We start from the raw sequence: 19,806 nt of genomic DNA, 5'->3' as shown, positions 1-19,806 counted from the left end.
TGTATTTAAAAATTTTTCTAGCCACCCCACGAAAGAAAGCAGCAGACAAAGGAATTGGTAAAGCCTGAAAAAGATAAAGTAGCTTCGGCAATACCATCATCTTTACACTTTGTATGCGACCAAACCATGATAAGGAGACATTCTCCCATCTATCCAAATCAACCCAAAGAGATTGCAAAATCGCTGGATAATTAACTTCAAACAAAGAGCAAAGCCGCGCTGGCACATTGATTCCTAAATAACGTATAGATTTAGATGCCCATTTAAAAGAATAAGTAGCTTTCAAAAAAGCACAATCCCTTGGATGAACTGACAAATTCAATATCTCAGATTTATCCATGTTGGTCCGAAATCCAGATACAGCGCCATAGGCAGACAATTCACCTATAATACCCGGGAGAGTAACACAAGGATCAGTTACAGTAAAAATAACATCATCAGCAAACATCAATAACTTTGTGGAAAGTCCATTACAAACCACGCCATGAATATACTGCTGGGCTCGAACATGAGAAGCAAAAGGCTCCATCACCAACGCAAAAAGTAGTGGCGAAAGCGCACAACCTTGTCTTGTTCCTCTAGCTAACTGAAATGAATCTGTATACCCCCCATTAATCCGGAGAGCTGCTAACGGCTTAGTATATAGAATCTGAATCCACATAAAAAACTGTCCTCTAATTCCCATAGCTGATAAAGTGCTCAACAAAAATGGCCACGACACCCTATCAAAGGCCTTTTCAGCGTCAGCACTCAACAGCAATGCTGGTATCTTTTCATGTTGTACAAACCAAATCAAATGAAGCAATCTACGAATATTATCAAATGTTTGCCTCCCCGCAATAAAACCCGCTTGGTCATCCTGTACTAAATAAGTCATATAACATTGCAACCTACGAGCCAATATTTTTGTGAAAATTTTGTAATCAGTGTCTAACAATGAAATTGGACGATATGATCCACAAAGCATAGAATTTTTTCCCGGTTTCAAAATAAGTGTTATACCCGCCAATCTCCATGAATAAGGCAACTCCATACCCATTTCTAAACTATTAAAGGCCCGAGTAAGAGGGCCTACAAGCAAATGTCTAAAACATTTATAAAATCTATTCGTAAAGCCATCTAACCCAGGTGCTTTCCCATAAGCCAAAATGGAAATCGCCCATTGAGTTTCAGCTTCCGAAATAGGGGCTGACAGACACTCTGCTTCTTCAGATGTCAATTTAGGAAGCTGTGTCTGAGCCAAATAATTATCAATTTGAACTTGAGACACATCTTGTTCAGGAGTATATAAATGTTGGTAAAATGAAAGGAAAGCACCTGCAATAGATTCCGGCGTATAACAGGCTGAACCATCAGTGGCTGTCACCTTAGTAATCACATTCCTCAATTTTTGAGCTTTCAACTTATAAGCCAACTGACGGCTCGCCCGATTACCATATTCAAAATGTTTTTGTTGGACCGACTGTAATTGGTCTGATAATTCGTCCAATTGCATCATCTGAAGATCTTTTCGCACCTTATCTAGACGCGTCAGCAAAGCAGAAGAAAGATCCCGCTTATGCTTTTGTTCTAGATAATGCAATTGTTGGCGCAAAGCTTCCTGTTTTCGCCCACGTTCTCGCCGTCGATGTACTCCAATAGAAATAATATGACCACGTAAAACTGCCTTCATACCTTCCCAAAATATCAAAGGAGAAATCTCATCACTAGTATTAAACTGAATATAATCCTTCAAATTCTGTTCTATTCGAGACACTATTATAGGATCCGTCAATAGGTTATCACAAAATCGCCAGAACCGCCGCCCAAAGGAAGCCATATGAGGATGTAAAATAAAGTATACCGCAGCATGATCTGACCACACACGCTGAGCAATTCCAACATCTGACACCTGGGAAAGTAAAGCCTTATCAATGCCCCAAAAATCAATACGAGAATATGAATCATGTACTGATGAAAAATAAGTATAATCTTTGGTAGTTGGATATAGATGTCTCCAAGGATCAATCAAATCCCAGGTCATAAAGAAAGAGTGCAATTGCTTTCTATCAGATTTTCCATAATGAATCGACTGTGACGAATTATCCAATCCCACATCGTAAGTCAAATTAAAATCCCCCCCTACTAATAAAGAGCCCTCTACAACCCCTCGCAACACCTGGTCTAAAGTTACCAAAAAATCTTTTTGCTCAGAATTAGGAGCATAAATATTACAAAAAGTATATAGCACCTGCTGCAATTCAACTTTTAATATCAAATAACGACCCTTCGGGTCTCGTATCACCTGTTTAATCTGAGGATCAAGGTGCTTTGCAAAAAGAATCCCTACTCCATGTTTTTTAGACCCCTCCTCATTTGAAGCAAAATATATATGGGGATAACGAGGATGCTTCACTAGCGTTTCATATTGAGGCTTAAGATGGGTCTCCTGAAAGAAACCCACCCCAGCCTTCAACCTATCAGCCTCTTTAAAAAGCAATTGCCTCTTTCGAGGTACATTCAGACCCCGTACATTTAAAGTAAAGAAACTAATACCTTCAGGAGCCATTCATCCAAACATACCCACACGCAACCATACTCCCGCAAACAACCCTTCACAACCCAGAATAACAAACCCCAGTGTAAAAACCAGCAGCAAGAAAGAAAAAACCCCTTCTCCATTCCCCCCCCCACCTCCCTCCCCTCCCATCCCCAAACTAACCATAGGCCCTCCTCATGGTGGGCTAAAAGAGAAAGTGACATCCCAACATACCCCAAATCACACCAAACTTATAAAAAATAGTACGAGAAGAGATCATATATGCCAATAATAAACAAGAACTAGCAAGAGTCACATATCATTCAACCAAGAACCAAACAAAGCTGCTTAAAAATTCAGGTAGGTCCAGAGGCCGAGTTCTGCTCCAGGCCAGATCTCCGCTGCAGGCGCTTGCTACTAGTAGGGACCCGTTTCCAGCGCTGCGATGAAGCACCAGTTCCAGATGATGTAGTCGGCTCTTCCAAGGATGCATAAAGTTGAGCATCACGTAATATAGCTGCAGCTTCCTCCACTAAAGTAACCTTATGTTGTTGAGAAGCCACTTGAAAGGAAAGTCCAAAAGGAAAAAGCCATCGATATCTGATAGCATGGGATTGTAAGCAGTGAGTAATCTCCCGAAAATCTCGACGCTTTCGTAAAGTAATTGCGGATAAATCCGCAAATAATTCCACTTTAGAATTTTCCCATGTGATATGTCCCACTTTTCGAGCAGCTTGAAGAACTTGAATTTTAACTGGATAGCGTGTAAAACAGGCTACCACATCCCGGGGCCTATCACCTACCCGGGGACCCAGAGCCCGATGCACTCTTTCAAACTCGATCACAGGTATTGGAGCCTCTGGGTCAGCTGCCTGAAGAAAGCGCTTGCAGATTTCCAACAAATGAGCCTGTAACTCCGATGCAGCCAAAGATTCAGGAACCCCTCTAGCACGCACATTACTCCGTCGGCTGCGATTCTCACCATCTTCTAGGCGAAGTTGAAAATCTTCCTGTCTGCGTTCCAAATGAGCGCACCGCGCTTGCAGGGCCACTAGATCCGTATCATGATCAATAACGCGTTCTTCAAACTCCTGCAGCCGAGCCCCCATCTCATGCACTGACTGCCCAATCTTAGCCACCTCCGATTGCAAAGTGCTTTGGATAGAAAGCATTGTAGATTTTAAATCTGCCATCCATGCACGCATTTCCCCACAGGTGGCCGATCGAGCATCAGACTCGGCACTCAACTGGACAACGCCCTTACCGCGTTGTGGTTCATCAGTCTCACAGGCCTCAGAATTATCCGATGGCTGGTAAGCATAGGATTTCAAATCCGCTCGCCCTTTTTTCGAAGCCATCTGCAGCCCGCTAGTTTTCCACACTTAATTATGCAAAAAGTGCCAGATACTAGCCTCGTACTGCTAGCTGAAAGCTAAAAGTTTAGCGCGATTCGGAGGAGCTTCGATTTTAAGCCACCATCGCTCCCGATGACGTCACTTCCTCCCCTCCTATTAGTTTTAAAAGTATTTTCCTTTAACTTCATCGAGTGTCCCCTAGTCTTTGCAATTTTTGACAGAGTGAAAAATCAGTCCACTTGTACCCGTGTAAGCAGTTAAATAAGTCCACTCAAAGATGTTTTCAAATTATAAACTTCTGTGTATATCGTATTTTTCGCTCCATAAGGCGCACTTTTTCCACCTCCAAAAAGGGGGTGGAAATGTAAGTGCGTCTTAGGAAGCGAAGATACAAATTTGTTAAGCCCGCTGCTGCATCTTTTAAAGCCCCCACCGCCACCGCTGCATCTTTAATCCCTTCTGCCCGCTCGCTGCCGTCATACCTGGTGGTCCAGCGAATTTCCCAGCCAGAAGCGCAGAGATCAGGAGCAAGCCCTCCGCGCTCCTGCCTGGGCCCACGCCGATCTCCGAATGGATGCATTCAGCTCTCACAGGACTCACGAGAACTGACTGCAGCCATTCAGAGATAGGCGCGGGCCCAGGCAGGAGCGCGGAGGACTTGCTCCTGATCTCTGCGCTTTTGGCCTGTGCGCCGCTGGCTGGGAAAGATAAGAGCCGTCTAAGGAGGGAGGAATTAAAAAAGGTACCAAGGGGGGGATGATTAAAAAAGGTACTGGGGATACGTGGGGGAATGGGGGATGATTAAGGTACATGGGATGGGTGATGATTTAAGGTACATGGGAGATATGGGGGATGATTAAGGTATGGGAGCATGTGGTTGTATGGGGGATGATTTAAGCTACTGGGGGCTTGTGGGGGTATGGGGGATGATTTAAGGTACTGGGGGGTGTGGGGACGGCCTGCCTGCCTGCTACTAGGCCTGTCTGCTCTGTGCCCTGTGCCGGCCTACCACTAGACCACCAGAGGTGGGGACAGGGGACAGAGCCTGGCAGGGAGGGGGGACAGGGTGCAGAGCCTGGCAGAGAGAATTTGGTTCAGAACGTTTTTTTCCTCTAAATCTAGGGTGCATCTTATGGTCAGGACTATATGTCAAAAATATTTATCTGTTGACAAGCAGGATTGAGGCCAAGATTCACAAAGGTCCAGATACAACAGTAGAAAATACTGTGGTGGGAGCTATTTTTTTTTTTACTAGCGATGCTTAGCACAATATTATGCAAATTATATGCATGCTATTTGTGTAAAGCATTGGCGGTAAAAGGGGGAGGAACTGTGCCTGGCAGAGCAATCACTAGCACAGCTCCTCCTCCTGTCTGTTAATCAAAAAAAAAAAGCAGCTCCTGCTCTCCCTGCCTGCCAGTTCAGATCATTGCGGGAATCTCCAATCAGTTGAGCCGGCAAGATGTCTTTGTGCCCATAAAAAAAAAGTTGTGCCAGGAGCCCACCCCCATACTTAAAAAAAAAAAAAAAAAAAATCAGCAGGCGAGATCCCCACTCCCTCCTGCTATGAGTCCAAGACCCTTTACCCGCCTATCTTTAAATTGAAGAACGGCAGGAGGTATGCCCAGTCCATCTTGCCGGTAGGACCGCCTCTTCAAAATGGGGCCTTCCCCTTCCCGGTGCATTCTGGGATGCACTAGGAGGGGCCTAAGACCCTGATTTACTTAGGAGCTTAAGGCCCCTCCCAGTGTAAATTACTGAACATGCATGGCCCTTCCCATGCACAGCAGTCTCATCAGCTCTTCAGTTCTGGTTTTTCTACTCAATGGAATGAACACAAAACAAGGCTCTCCTGTCCAACAATTTTCATTGAGTTCATTCTATTTATTCCTTCTTGCTATAAGGCCTGAGTTGGAATTTCAGCTGTTTCCATATAGTGACAGAAAAATTCAGAATTTCAACATACACCAAACGCCTCTTGTCGCTCAGTCCTGAACATGACCAAAATAACTGTAAACATTATGCTTGAATGTCTTCGAGAACAGGAAGAGATTGAGTTAATTGACTTAGAGCATGTGAATGCTGAAAAGAAGCTACTCTTGGAAAAGTCTTGCAAAAAAGCCTCCTCCGCATAGAAATTGTTTACTTCGGTACAGACCAGTTGAGAATCTTGCATGGGAAAAGCCATTAATATCTCTGCCACAGTGGCCCACAGGGGATGATTTTGGAAGCGGCGCCCACCAAAGTAGGCGCTTACAAAACATACACTTGCTACATATCAGTCACCGACAGGTACCACTTTCAGAATCGCAGCTTGACAGGACCCTAGGCTCCAGAAATGTAGGCCAGGGTTTTTCACAGGTCTACATTTTCGGCACCTAGGATCACGTCAGAATCGTGTCCAGCGACGGATGGTGACGCCAAAGTCTGACACCACCACTAACCATGCCCCCTCCCAGGCTTTGGTATCACTATGCACTGCTAGCCACCAGGGAAGTAGGTGCTGTTCAGGAAGGCTGCTTAGCAGCTACTATTTTTTGTAAATCACCGTGTCATTTAGCACCAATTAAAACAATTAAGTTTGGCAGCGTTAGAACGCATACTACCACCTAGCTTTCAGCGGTCCAACAAGAATCAGCCCCTGAGTCCAATCCCCCAAAGATCAGAGACCCTTCAGGTATCTAAACATATAGCACAGCCACTTCTTGAGTGCGTTCAACCACCTGAGTAAAAGTTTGCATCATTTCCACCCAAAATGCTAGTTAAATACAAGCAGACCAAGTAGGTAAATAACATATTATCATACACACAATTTAAAGCTAGTTGTTGATTTTCTACATGAAATTGCACTATTTTTTTTTGCAAGTGATGTTTAAAATTATGACATCTCCTAAAGTGACTCACCCTACTATCTATAGCTGCCAGCGGCTTCACTTTCTCCACTACTTCATCAGTTGGCACTCTTCACTTCTTCAAATTGGTCACCTGGGACATTCTCCCCCAACTGCCCATGTAATTCTTGTGACCTGGAGGTTACTTCTTCCCTCTCCCATTTACAGCAGGGTTTCTCTTCTACCAGTCCCTAGTACTCTCTTTTGAGCTGTGTCTGGCTGATTTCAACCAAGGCACTTGCCCATTGCTCCCCCTGCAAGCAAAGTGATCTCTTTCACCTCCTTCAGGTGAGCAAGCAGTCCCTCTGCTTGCTTCTGTAGAATCTCAATGGTGGACTTCGTAAGGGTTACCTGCTCTTGCAGCTGGGTAACCTCCTCTGTCTTGTGCTTCAGAAGTTCAAGCATCTTTTTAACTCTGTGATCCCCCCCCCATTCCCCATTTCTTGGGTCTTAGCCTTCAATTGGGCTTTCGGCCATGCATTCTGCCTCTGTGACACTCTTTATCTAGCTCCTCCTGCCTTACTTGTACTGCTGCTTTTGAAGGGTCCCTTCCTAGGGACTTGGTATTCAGTTGCCCTATCTCCTTCACTTGCTGTTCCTTGGCTTCTCGTAACCCTTTCTGTTCTTCTGTTTGGAAGTAGCGCCTACTTTGGCGGGCGCCACTGCCAAAATCATTCCCTTTTGGCCACTGTGCAGAGATATTAATGGCTTTTCCCATGCAAGATTCTTAACCGGTCTGTACCGAAGTAAACAATTTCTATGCAGAGGAGGCTTTTTTGCAAGACTTTTCCAAGAGTAGCTTCTTTTCAGCATTCACATGCTCTAAGTCACAGTTCTTTAACCGCCAGTCCACGGACCAGTGCCAGTCCGCAAAAACATCTTGCTGGTCCTCGAAGGATTCAGGACCCCGCCGCAGCAAAAGGTGCCGGCGTCAGCTGACGTGCAACTTCCTGTTGCCGTCGCTATGCCGGCACTCCTGCCTGCCACCACCGACTCCTGCCGCGTATGTCTCCGCACCCCCAGAAAAGCAGTGGCAGATCTGTGTGCTTTTAACTTCGGCACACAGCTGCCCCTAGGCAGTATTTTAGTGCGGTTTCATGAGGCAGCCTCGGGGCCTTTGGTAGGCCGGCCCACATCGCATCATCAAAGTGGGCTGGCCTACCAAAGGCCCCGAGGCTGCCTCATGAAACCGCGCTAAAATACTGCTTAGGGGCAGCTGTGTGCCGAAGTTAAAAGCACACAGAGCTGCTGCTAGCCTACATAGAGGAAACATTTGCTGGAGAGGGAAAGAGGGAAGGGAGAAGGGGTACTCCTGGACAAGGGAGGGGAAGGGGCTACTTCTGACAGGGGAGAAGGGAAAGAGAAGGGACGAGAATTACTGTTGGATAAGGGGGGAGGAGGAAAGGGAGAAGGGGTACTCCTGGACAAGGGAGGGGAAGGGGATACTGCTGACAGGGGAGAAGAAGGGAAAGGGAAGGGACGAGAATTACTGTTGGATAAGGGGAGGAGGAAAGGGAGAAGGGTACTCCTGGACAAGGGAGGGGAAGGGGCTACTGCTGACAGGGGAGAAGGGGAAGAGAAGAGAGTTACTGTTGGATAAGGGGAGGAAGAAAGGGAGAAGGTACTGCTGGACAGGGGAGGAGGAACATTGGAAGGAAACAGCTGGCAGGGAGATTAGAGGAGGGGAAGGAGTCAGGATGGAATGGAGAGATCAGATGAGGGAAAGGGGAGAGACAGAGGAATGACAAGGTAGAGAGAGATTGATGCTGGGAAGGGGGGTCAGATGAAAAATAAGGAAAGAGGGACAAAGATGCTAGATCTGGTGTAGGAGAGAGGGGCATAGAAAGAATGCAGATACCATATGGGAGAGGGAGGGGTAGAGGGCAGACAGTGGATGGAAGAGGCAGATGCTGGATTGAAGAGACAGAGGGCAGACGCTGGATGGAAGAGAGTGAAAAGACGATGAAAGCAGAAACCAGAGACGACAAAAGGTAGAAAAAAATAATTTTATTTCTATCTTGTGATTAGAATATATCAGATTTAAAATATGTATCCTGCTAGAGCTGATGTTAGACATAACTGGGGAGTGCAAAGCCCAGGCAGTGCGTCTTTAGCTTCCAGCTGGCTTAGGGCTCTCTCTGACCAGAAGACAGTTGCCCAAGTTGCACTCCCCCTAACACCATTCCTGCAATGTGTGACTGCAGTATTCTGTTAGCATGATATTTGTGTAACATTCTGTAATAATTTGGCTTATTCAGTTTTCTTGATAGTAGAGGGGATATATGTGAAGGGGAGGGGAGACTGGGGTTTTGTTGATCCTTGCCCTGTATTATTTATATTTATAAAATGACAATTGTACAGAATATTGTTACTTTTTATACTTTAATAAAATATGTTCAATATAAAATCATAACTATTGGAGGCTTGTGCGGATGGGATCAGATGGTTAACGGGACAGGGCGGCAATGGGGTTTTTAAAAATTTAAGTCTTATTAGTTTGCCGGTCCACGAAATAATTATTTTATTTCCGCCGGTCCATAGGTGTAAAAAGGTTGAAGAACACTGCTCTAAGTCAATTAACTCAATCTCTTCCTGTTCTCGAGGACATTCAAGCATAATGTTTACAGTTATTTTGGTCATGTTCAGGACTGAGCGACACGAGGCGTTTGGTGTATGTTGAAATTCTGAATTTTTCTATCACTATATGGAAACAGCTGAAATTCTTTTTTCTATAGCAGCAGAGATAGTCTGCAACTCATCCACATACTTGTCAGTTTTTCTGTGCAAGAATTCCCCTTAGCTCCTCTTTCTCTCTTTCCAGGTCCTGCATCTTGCCCCGATATTCAATCATTCTATTGCTTTTACCTTTCAATTGGTCCTTAACCGCTTCCAGGTCACTCCTCTCCTCTCATATGTAACTGCATCCTGTAACTCCTCTGTCAGGATTACAACCCAGTGGTTAGCTTCTTCCAACCCAGAACACTGCTCTCGAGGTGGGTCTTGACCCTATACCTTGAAGGGGTTTTGTCTCCTCTTATAGTCTATACATAGTGGTAGATAACCAATCTCTGTACCACTGAACTGGCTTCATTCATCCCTTGGGCTACCCATGAGGTGGGTACTTAACCTCTACCTGTTGCTTTTTTTTTTTTTTTTTAAATCTTTATTCCTTTTTATTTCTCTCAACAAGTGTACAATATTATTACAATTAATTCACATAACTCACTTGACATTCTTAAACAATATTATTATACATGTTTTAATTCCCCCCACCCACCTCCCATCCCTTCCCATATCAATAAAATAATCTATCCAAACATATACATACTTAGACATCCCTCTTCCATAATACAATTAATCATACATTAACCTATCCCTCCCCCCACCCTTTCTTCCTCAAACTCTTTTTTCATTTTATTATATACATTAATGCACAACAAATATATCTCATCATATTACATATATCCCCTAATATTTCATAACAACATATTTCCAATAATTTTATCCCCTTTCCTTTTCTATTCATACATATATACCATGTTTCTTATATCCATTAATCAGTTGAAATATACCGCTATTTAATTAGATTATTCTATCCCCCCCCATCCCCCCATTTCTACAAATTATCCCCTAAGGAAAAAGAATAAACCTTAATCATTATAATATTCAATTAATGGCCTCCACACCTCCTGAAATCTTTTAAAATACCCCCTCTGTACTGCAAGAAATCTTTCCATCTTATACATATGGCATACTGAGTTCCACCAGAAACTACAATTCAGTCTAGAACAGTCTTTCCAATTAGTCGTTATTTGCTGAATTCCCACACCAGTAAGAATCATCAGTAATTTATTGTTTGCTGCAGATATTTGGCATTTAGCCCTCATGCACATTCCAAAAACCACTGTGTCATAGGACAATGCCACATGACTCTCCATCATTAAGTTAACTTGATCCCAGATTGATATCCAAAATGCCTGAATACATGGACAATAAAATAAAAGATGGTCTAAAGTTCCAACTTCAATTTTACAATGCCAGCATCTATTAGACTTAGAGCAATCTAATTTTTGTAATCTAGTAGGGGTACAGAATGCTTTATGCAACAAAAAGAACCATGTTTGCCTAATAGATGCCGACATCGTACCTTTAATTCTCCAAGACCAAATACATGGCCATTGAGATGCATTAATCTGATCTACCTGTTGCTTTTGACAAGTCCCCTTTTTATTCCTTAGGTCTTCTGAGCTTAGGTTGCAACTCACCTCACTGCTTAATAAGCATTACTGCTTAAGCATTACTTGTTTTTGCTTCTGGCTTTCTACCCTTGTCAAAGCACTTAGCTTCCAGAAGACCTTTGACCTTTGGCAGGTCACTTAATTTGCTCTGTCTTGGAGACTCATTTGGCTGGCTTCCTCCTAGTGCGGGGATCGTCAACCCACAGCTCATGAGCCACATGCGGCTCTTTGACCACATGGCTGCGGCTCCCATGGTATGTACTGGTCTCCTGGCCTCCTCCTCCTTCCCTTCAGACAGCCGTACCTGTATCTTCACAAAGCCTTGGGAAGCTGTTCAAACACGCTGCCCATGGCTGACCCGAAAGGCTTCCCTCTGACGTCCAAGCTGAAAAGTCCTAGCCACTTTAGCCTTTCCTCATAAGGAAGTTGTCCGATCCCTTTTATCATTTTCATCACCCTTCTCTGTACCTTTTCTAATTCTGCTACATCTTTTTTGAGATACGGCTACCAGAATTGCACACAGTATTCAAGGTGCGGCCGTACAGGCAATTTCTCTAAATTTGCTTCCTACGAGCAGCTGGAGCATTGAAATCGCGTGTGGCTGCCATAAAGGTCATCTCTGATGCAACCGGAAGTTGCATCAGAGACGACCTTTCCTGCAGCCACACACAACTTCAATGCCCGGCTGCTCGTAGGAAGCAAATTTAGAAATTACCTGCCATGAAGGTAAGGGGCAGGGTGGAAGGGAGTAAAGGTGGGGTGGAGAGGAACAGATACTGAAGGGACCTGGGGAAGGTGGGGTGGAGAGGAACAGATGCTGAAGGGAACTGGGGAAAGTGGGATGGGGAGGAATAGATGCTGAAGGTAACTAGGAAAGGTGGGGTGGGGAGGAACAGACGCGGAAGGGAACTGGGGAAGGTGGGGTGGAGAATAACAGATGCTGAAGAGAACTGGGGAAGGTGGGGTGGAGAGGAACAGATGCTGAAGGGAAATGGGGAAGAGAGAGATTCCAGACTGGGGGGGAGCGGAGGGAAGATGGGTGGCAGAACAATTGGGGTGGGGGTGCTGGGAGAGATGGAAGGGAGAGGCATAGTAACAGAGCATATGGAAGAGACAGAGAAGGCAGACAGTGGATGGAAGGAAATGAATGAGATGAGGAAAGCAGAAACCAGACAACAAAGGTAGAAAAAAAATTAATATTTACTGTATTTTATTTTGCTTTAGTATACAGTAGTATATTAGTTGTGTTGATAAAAATTTATAAACAAAGCCCTGCCAGCTGAACATCTCTTTCTTTCTCTAGTTCTGCAGCCAGATTTATAAGGCAGGAATAAGCTAAATACTGCAGTACTGAGGCTTGTACGGATGCTGCAGGGACAGTGATTGCAGGGACAGGGTTGGTGGTCACGTGGACGGGGCAGTGACAGGGACAAATTTTTTCCCCGTGTCATTCTCTAGTTCTGATCTCTGGAAGCACAGTTATTGGATGATTTTACCCACTTGTGTGCCTTGTCAATCATGCTGTCTACAGGAAACATTTATTTCAAGTGAGCAGCACCACTTTATCCACTCCAGTTCATGAGTTGAAATGGTGGTTCATCACATGTCCACTTGCAAAAAGTCACTGCTTGGCTGCATCTTGTTTGTCGAATCATCAGTTCAGCTCATTAACACTCAATACAAATTAACCGCTCATACAAGTTTGTGTACTATAGAATGATTATAGCATCTGGTGGTTCTTCATTTATGAATTTTTATGGATCTCACTGGGAGAAATAGGACTTTTTTAATGTATAAACTGTACATGAAGAACAATAAAATAGGTTAGGAACATACCTTTTTTTCTTGGACAGAAATATTGCCTCACACCAATGTAGGCGTGGTTAAAGCCAATGTTGGCGTGACTAATGCCAGAAGTAGTATTAGGTGGCCCTTAGCGCCTAGGGAGGAGTGATTCACATCAAAGGTAGGTGCCAGAAATGGCCTGGAAAACCCTGGCCTACTTTTCCGGCGCCTACCTTTGCAGGAGGCACAGTTCTGTACCCGGTGCCATCACATGATTGGCACATGATCGGTGGCTTTTATCTTTATTATTTTTATGCCACTTATACTAACCAATGTCAGTTCAAAGCATCTCATTCCAGCAGTAACTTAACTGTTTAGTTACTGAGGCAAACTAACTGTTCATAAATAGCTACTGAACCACATGATAACGAAGCCCTGATATATTTTTTTTTTTTCCTGTGTGCTGTTTGCAGTATCTTCATGATCCTGAGACTTGTCTTTAACCTCCTGTAGACTCTGCAACAAACAAGGACTGAAGCACCTTTTAACAAGCAAGCAAGCGCCATCTTTGTCCTTTAGGACATGAAGGAGATGTAACAAATCTCTTCTCCAGCGTCATATATGAATCCACATTTCTGAAATAAAAATAATTTTGTATTTCTGGACTGTCATTTCAAGTTTAGCTTTGAGATATAGTATTTTTTTCAGGTACAATAAGTAGGATTGAAACATCCGTTTTTAAACCTTTGTAATAATCTTTTACACTCTTTTTTCAGGCTTCTAATTGATACAAGATGTAACATTATAAATATGAGTATATTAAAGATGATTAGCAGTATGGCCCCTATGGATTGTGTTCTCTTTCCTTAGTCCTGTGGATTTAGAGGACAAGTTTCACAACTATCCATATAGGTGCAAAGTGCACACATACCTTCCCTTTGAAAGCTGTTGTGGGAACAATCCCCTACAGAGATTTTTTTACCTGCTATTTCTGTGGATACATTTTTCGAGGGACAAAAGGCTCAATGTGGGATATGCAAGGCAGGCTATATCCAGAATCTGCTATATTGTCTGACTAAACACAACACCCCCGTTCATAAAACTATAGTGCGGTTCTTAGCACCAGCCACAGCGGTAACAGCTCTGATGCTCATAGAATTCCTACGAGCGTCGAGTCGTTACCGCCGCGGCCGGCGCTGAAAACCACGCTACAGTTTTGTAAAAGGTGAGGGGGGTAAATTAGTTGGTTTTTCCTATCAAGACATTGACAGGGTCAGACTAGACACCAATAAGGGAAATGGATGGGATTTGATCGATACACTGCCTTTCTGTGGTTACAATCAAAGCAGTTTACATATTATCTACAGGTACTTATTTTGTACCTCAGGCAACAGAGGGTTAAGTAACTTGCCCAGAATAGTTAGCAGAAAGAGAGAACTTATTGCCCAGAGCAGGATTTTCTGCATTTGCTGTACGACAATGATTCTTAAGCCTGTCTTGGAGGATCCCCAGTCCAGGGGCGGCTCAAGGCAATCTGCTGTCTGAGGCAAGAGATAAGATGCCACCCTACCCCCCCCCCCCCCCCCGAGCATCCAAAATGGGAACGGGTCAAGGGCTGCCCCAACTATTAGGCAAAATTGGCCATCTGCCTATGGCAGCAGGTTCTTAGAGGCTTCAGGAACACAGTAAATGACAGCAGAGCCTCCTTTAGGCCCAGGTCACCCATGTTTAAAGCAAAACATTATATCCTGCCAGACAAATTCAAAGAACCATGTTTCTCGCCAAACATACTTTAATCTGCTTTTCAGCAAAAACAAAAGGGAGATATATAATGCTCAAACAACAAGGAGCAAAATGAGAGAGAAAGCAAAAGAAAAGCTCAGTTTAACACACCATATTAAAATGAATTATATGGGAGCTGATATTCACCTCCCCACAACATGCAGATAAGAGCTAGAACATTTCTCCATGGAAATCACCATACAAAAAAAAATCCTGATTTTCATGTTATCTGAGCAATAGTAAGACAAAGCTCTCTACCACCAAGCACATTGTGATATACAAAACCTGAAAAGGAGCTCCATATTTTGTGCTGAATACAGTGCAAAGTCATCTGCAATTAATATTTCCCAAAGCTAACATATTTTAATTAATACATTCCAAATAAAACACTTTATTCTACCTTTGTTTTCTAGATGGTTTCATGTTCTATTATCCTGGGTCCAGTTACTTGTCTGCTTTCCTCTCTTTCTTCTGTTTCCAGTGGCTGTTGTCTCTTTTTCAATTCTCCTCTCCCCTCCTGCAGTCTCTGACATACTGATTTTTTCTTTTTGGGGTTGTTGGGTTTTGTTTTGGGGGGGCAGGGGTTGCCCCTATCCACTCAAATTTCACCCTACTCCTTTCTACTTTTCACCTATCAACTTTATCTCCTCTCACATCCTAGCTCTCCTATTTCCCAACTTGCCCTTTCCCCAGCCTCCTATTCCCATCACTCTCTCCCCATTTTCCCCCTCCAAGTCATCCCTATCTCTCTCCCCATTTCCCCCTCCAAGTCCATCTCTCTCTGTCCCCCCCATTTTTCTGCCTCTACCAAGTCCATGTCTCTCTCCCCCCATTTTCCCCTTCCACCAAGTCCATCTCTTCCTATTTTCTCCCTCCATCAAGTCCATCTCTTTCTCTCTCCTCATTTTCCCCCTCCACCAAGTCCATCTCGCCTTTTTCCCCTTTCACTCCCTCTCCCTGACCCCCTTTCACCCTTTTTGCCATGTCTCCCTTTTCTGTCCCCTCTGTCCTTCTCCAAGGTCATCTCTCCCTCACCTGCCCCCCTCCATCCTCCCCTGTCTATCTCTCCCTATCCCCCTTCTACTCCCTTCTTCCATTTCTCCCTGTCCCCCTTCTAGCCTGTCTATCCTCCCCATCCATCTCCCAAATCTGACATCTCTCCTCCCTCTGTTACTCCATCACTGAGTCTTTCTTTCCCTCCTTTCCTCACTTGAGTCTCTCTCTTCTCCCACTTCCTCCCCCAACATTTATCTTCAGGTGGCACTGTTGAAGAAGAGGCATCTTGCTGCTGGCCCTCTCTGCCGCTCCTCTTCCTGGCATCTAAGGCTTTCACCCTTCTCCCTACAATCGGCATTTTTCCCATTCTAACCCACCACCACCACCACCACATCTACCTTTAGTTTTCTGTAAAAGTCGCCAGGTGGTGGTAGTGATTCCCTGCCACCAGTCCCTGCGTCTTCTCTCCACTGCGAGCTGCCCTCTCTGACAACTGTTTCTGCTGGGGCAGGCCACAGTGGAGAGAAGACGCAAGGACTGGTGGCAGGGAATCACTACCGCTGCCTGGTGATTTTTACAGAAAATTAAAGGTAGATGCTGCAGCGATGGTGGGGGGGGGGGGGGGGTGGAGTAGAATGGGGAAAATGCTGATTGTGGGGAGAAGGGTGAAAACCTTAGATGCCAGGAAGAGAAACGGCAGAGAGGGCCGGCAACAAGATACCACTCCCTCAACAGTGCTGCCTTAGGCCGCCTCCTCAGTTGGCCTCATTATAGGGCCTCCCCTGCCCCAGCCAGTTGAGTTTTCAAGATATCTCTAAAGAATTGCATATAATAGAGGTGACAGGTATGCAAATCTGCCTTCTGCATATTCATTAGGGATATCTTGAAAACCTCACTGGCTGAGAGTACCTGAGGACAGGTTTAAGAACCACTGTTATATGACATATATCCATGATCAAAAGGTCTAAGATTCTGAAGAAAGTACCAAATCATAATGCAAATCGTGTTCCTGCAAAAACCATTATAGTGATCAGGCCTGTTGTAGCATGTTCTGGAAGTACAGTAATTCAGAATGCTGAGTGGCAAGAGCTTTTATTAAATTACTTTGTTAAATTACAATGAAATGTCGGGCCTCTTTTACAAAGCCGTAGTCACAAGTCCTGGTGCGGCAAATGTGGCACAACCCCTAAGAAATGGGCTGCATTGCATTTGTTGCGTGGGAATTGATAGGTGACTTTGTAAAAGGGGCACTTCATTTGCAATATTTAAATCAGAAAACATCAGTTTTATAAGTTTTTATGTGAGTCATAATTACATAGTAATTGACCTATTCAGCCTGTCCAATAAAGATTCTTCTCAGCGGCTAGTGAGAATACAAATCCCCATCTACAAACTGCCACCAGCACCCCCATCCATCTTGTCATTTAGTCCTCCCACCACACTGTACTAAACATGTTCAAAATCTTCCAGTGCGCTGGCCTCCGTCTCCACTCGTATGTCATTTCAGGTCCTACATCATCATCTTTGAGGCGTATGAGACCAATACTTAATACAATATTCAGCTCCCCTTCCATGGCTTAGTGCCATATTTTGTAATACTTCACACAGGCAAGAAAATTAGGGAGGCTGTTCCAAAACAACATTCAGCCTCCACCTGCTCAATGATGTTTTGGTTATAACCATTTATCATGTAATCACAGCTCTGCTCCGATTAAAAAGTTAACCATTTACATTTATACAACATACATTGTTGAAAATATATTTGTGAAGTGCTCAGACCAAGAAACCCATATAATAGTGATGTCACTACAATGAGGTTTACAAGGGGACCATCATCGCCTTCACAAGTCCCCTGCCCTCCCTATAAACTGTTAGGTCTATCCAGCTTGTGGTACTTATCTGTATTGGGGAGCATTTAATGCTGTTGTCTCTCATTGGTGACTTATTAAAATTAAAGTGCGAGTGCTTCAATAAAGTCCTGAAAGTTCTTTCTTTTCTGAATGAATTCCCGTCCCCCCGACCCGGATTTCGTCTCTTCGTCAGGGAGGGACACTAAGAAAAGATCAAACAAACAGTGTGTGTCAGCTTAACTTAACAAATTACATAATAAAAGTAACTATAAAGTCTAAACACTAATCGTTTTGTAAAACGCCCTATATTCAAATTCTTATAAACCTCTTAAATTCTGTTGTTACCTAGTGAAGGCTCGCTGAGTTCAGGAACAATCAAAGTGGACGGGCCGTCTGAACCTCTCTCTTGAATATACGCTATTTATATTGACTAACCCATCACTATTATATGGGTTTCTTGGTCTGAGCACTTCACAAATATATTTTCAACAATGTATGTTGTATAAATGTAAATGGTTAACTTTTTAATCGGAGCAGAGCTGTGATTACATGATTATATAGTTATTATTGTCACAGAGTACAAAGAAACTTATCTCTCTAATTTGTAGTCAATTGGTTATAACCATTGACACGCTGTGTAGATATTCCCAGCTTAGTTGCTAAAACTAATGCTGTTTAGGGAACCAACACTCCACGTAACTGTAAATACCACTGTGGAAATCCTCAGTATACAGAGATTTCAAGATGCATGGGACTGGGCACAGTTTGGGCGGGACACAAACCTACACCCACATTCCCCATTTTACTAAAGGAAACACACATGTATAGGTTTCACACTAGTTCAAAAGCATGCACACATTTTTAAATGGCTCTGGGGGCTTTGAAAAAGTAGTTTGTGAAACATAAGAACATAAGAACTGCCATCTCCGGATCAGACCTTCGGTCCATCAAGTCCGGCGATCCGCACACGCGGAGGCCCTGCCAGGTGTACACCTGGCGTAATTTATAGTCCACCATATCCTTATATGCCTCTCTTAAGGAGATATGCATCTAGTTTGCTCTTGAAGCCTAGGACGGTTGATTCCGCAATAATCTCCTCTGGGAGGGCATTCCAGGTGTCAACCACTCTCTGAGTGAAGCAGAACTTCCTGACATTAGTCCTGAACCTGTCCCCCCATAGCTTCATTACATGTCCTCTAGTCCGTGTCAAATTGGACAATGTAAATAATCTTCTCTGCTCTATTTTGTCGATTCCTTTCAGTATTTTGAAGGTCTCGATCATATCCCCACGCAGTCTCCTTTTCTCAAGGGAGAACAATCCTAGTGTTATAAGTCTGTCCTCGTATTCCAGTTTCTCCATACCCTTCACCAGTTTTGTTGCTCGTCTCTGCACCCTCTCCAGCAGTTTTATATCCTTCTTTAGGTAAGGAGACCAATGTTGGACGCAGTATTCCAAGTGTGGTCTGACCATTGCCCTATAAAGCGGCATTATAACTTTCTCCGATCTACTCGAGATTCCTTTCTTTATCATGCCCAACATTCTATTTGCCTTCTTTGCCGCTGCCGCGCATTGTGCCGACGGCTTCAGGGTCCTATCTATCAGTACACCCAGGTCCTTTTCTTGTTCACTCTTCCCCAGAGTTGCACCTGACATTGTATACTCGTATTCCTTATTCTTATTGCCTAAATGCATTACCTTGCATTTCTCCACATTGAATTTCATCTGCCATTTCTCCGCCCATGTTTCTAACCGACACAAGTCACTCTGGAGTTTCTCTCTATCCTCCTGCGATCTGATCGCCCGGCATAGTTTTGTATCGTCTGCAAACTTGATGATCTCACTGGATGTTCCTTCCTCCAGGTCATTGATATAAATATTAAAAAGGATCGGCCCAAGTACCGAGCCCTGGGGTACACCACTAGTCACTTTCTCCCAGTCGGAGAACTTCCCATTTATGCCCACTCTCTGCTTTCGGTTTTCCAGCCATTTGCCTATCCATCTTTGTATATCCCCCTCTATGCCATGGCTTTGTAGTTTCCTGAGAAGTCTTTCGTGTGGAACTTTGTCGAACGCTTTCTGGAAGTCCAAGTATATTATGTCCACCGGCTTCCCACTATCAATTTGCTCGTTCACGGTCTCAAAAAATTGGAGTAAATTCGTCAAACATGATTTCCCTTTCCTGAATCCATGTTGACTGGGTTTCATCAAGTCGTGTGCGTCCAAGTGCCGGACTATGCTATCCTTGATCAGTGCTTCAACCATCTTGCCGGGGACAGACGTAAGACTCACAGGTCTATAGTTGCCCGGTTCCCCTCTCGATCCTTTTTTGAAAATTGGGGTGACGTTCGCTATCCTCCAGTCGTCCGGTATCTGTCCAGTTCTGATTGTCA

The 19,806-nt window shown here is 44.0% G+C and overlaps 1 protein-coding gene across 1 annotated transcript in view; it reads left to right on the top strand.

Annotated features, from left to right (window-relative positions):
* TMEM14A (transmembrane protein 14A) overlaps window positions 1-13,634 on the top strand; it is a 40,141-nt gene extending 26,507 nt beyond the window's left edge. Inside the window, exon 5 of the mRNA XM_033935805.1 lies at window positions 13,261-13,634. Coding sequence (XP_033791696.1) covers window positions 13,261-13,300 — 40 coding nt within the window. The 3' untranslated portion in view covers window positions 13,301-13,634. The remainder of the gene's footprint in view (window positions 1-13,260) is intronic.
* The last annotated feature ends 6,172 nt before the right edge of the window (window positions 13,635-19,806 follow it).

Source organism: Geotrypetes seraphini, chromosome 3 (assembly GCF_902459505.1).
Source record: "Geotrypetes seraphini chromosome 3, aGeoSer1.1, whole genome shotgun sequence".
In the NCBI taxonomy this organism is placed as follows: domain Eukaryota; kingdom Metazoa; phylum Chordata; class Amphibia; order Gymnophiona; family Dermophiidae; genus Geotrypetes; species Geotrypetes seraphini.
This window is presented reverse-complemented; position numbering and strand designations above follow the sequence as displayed.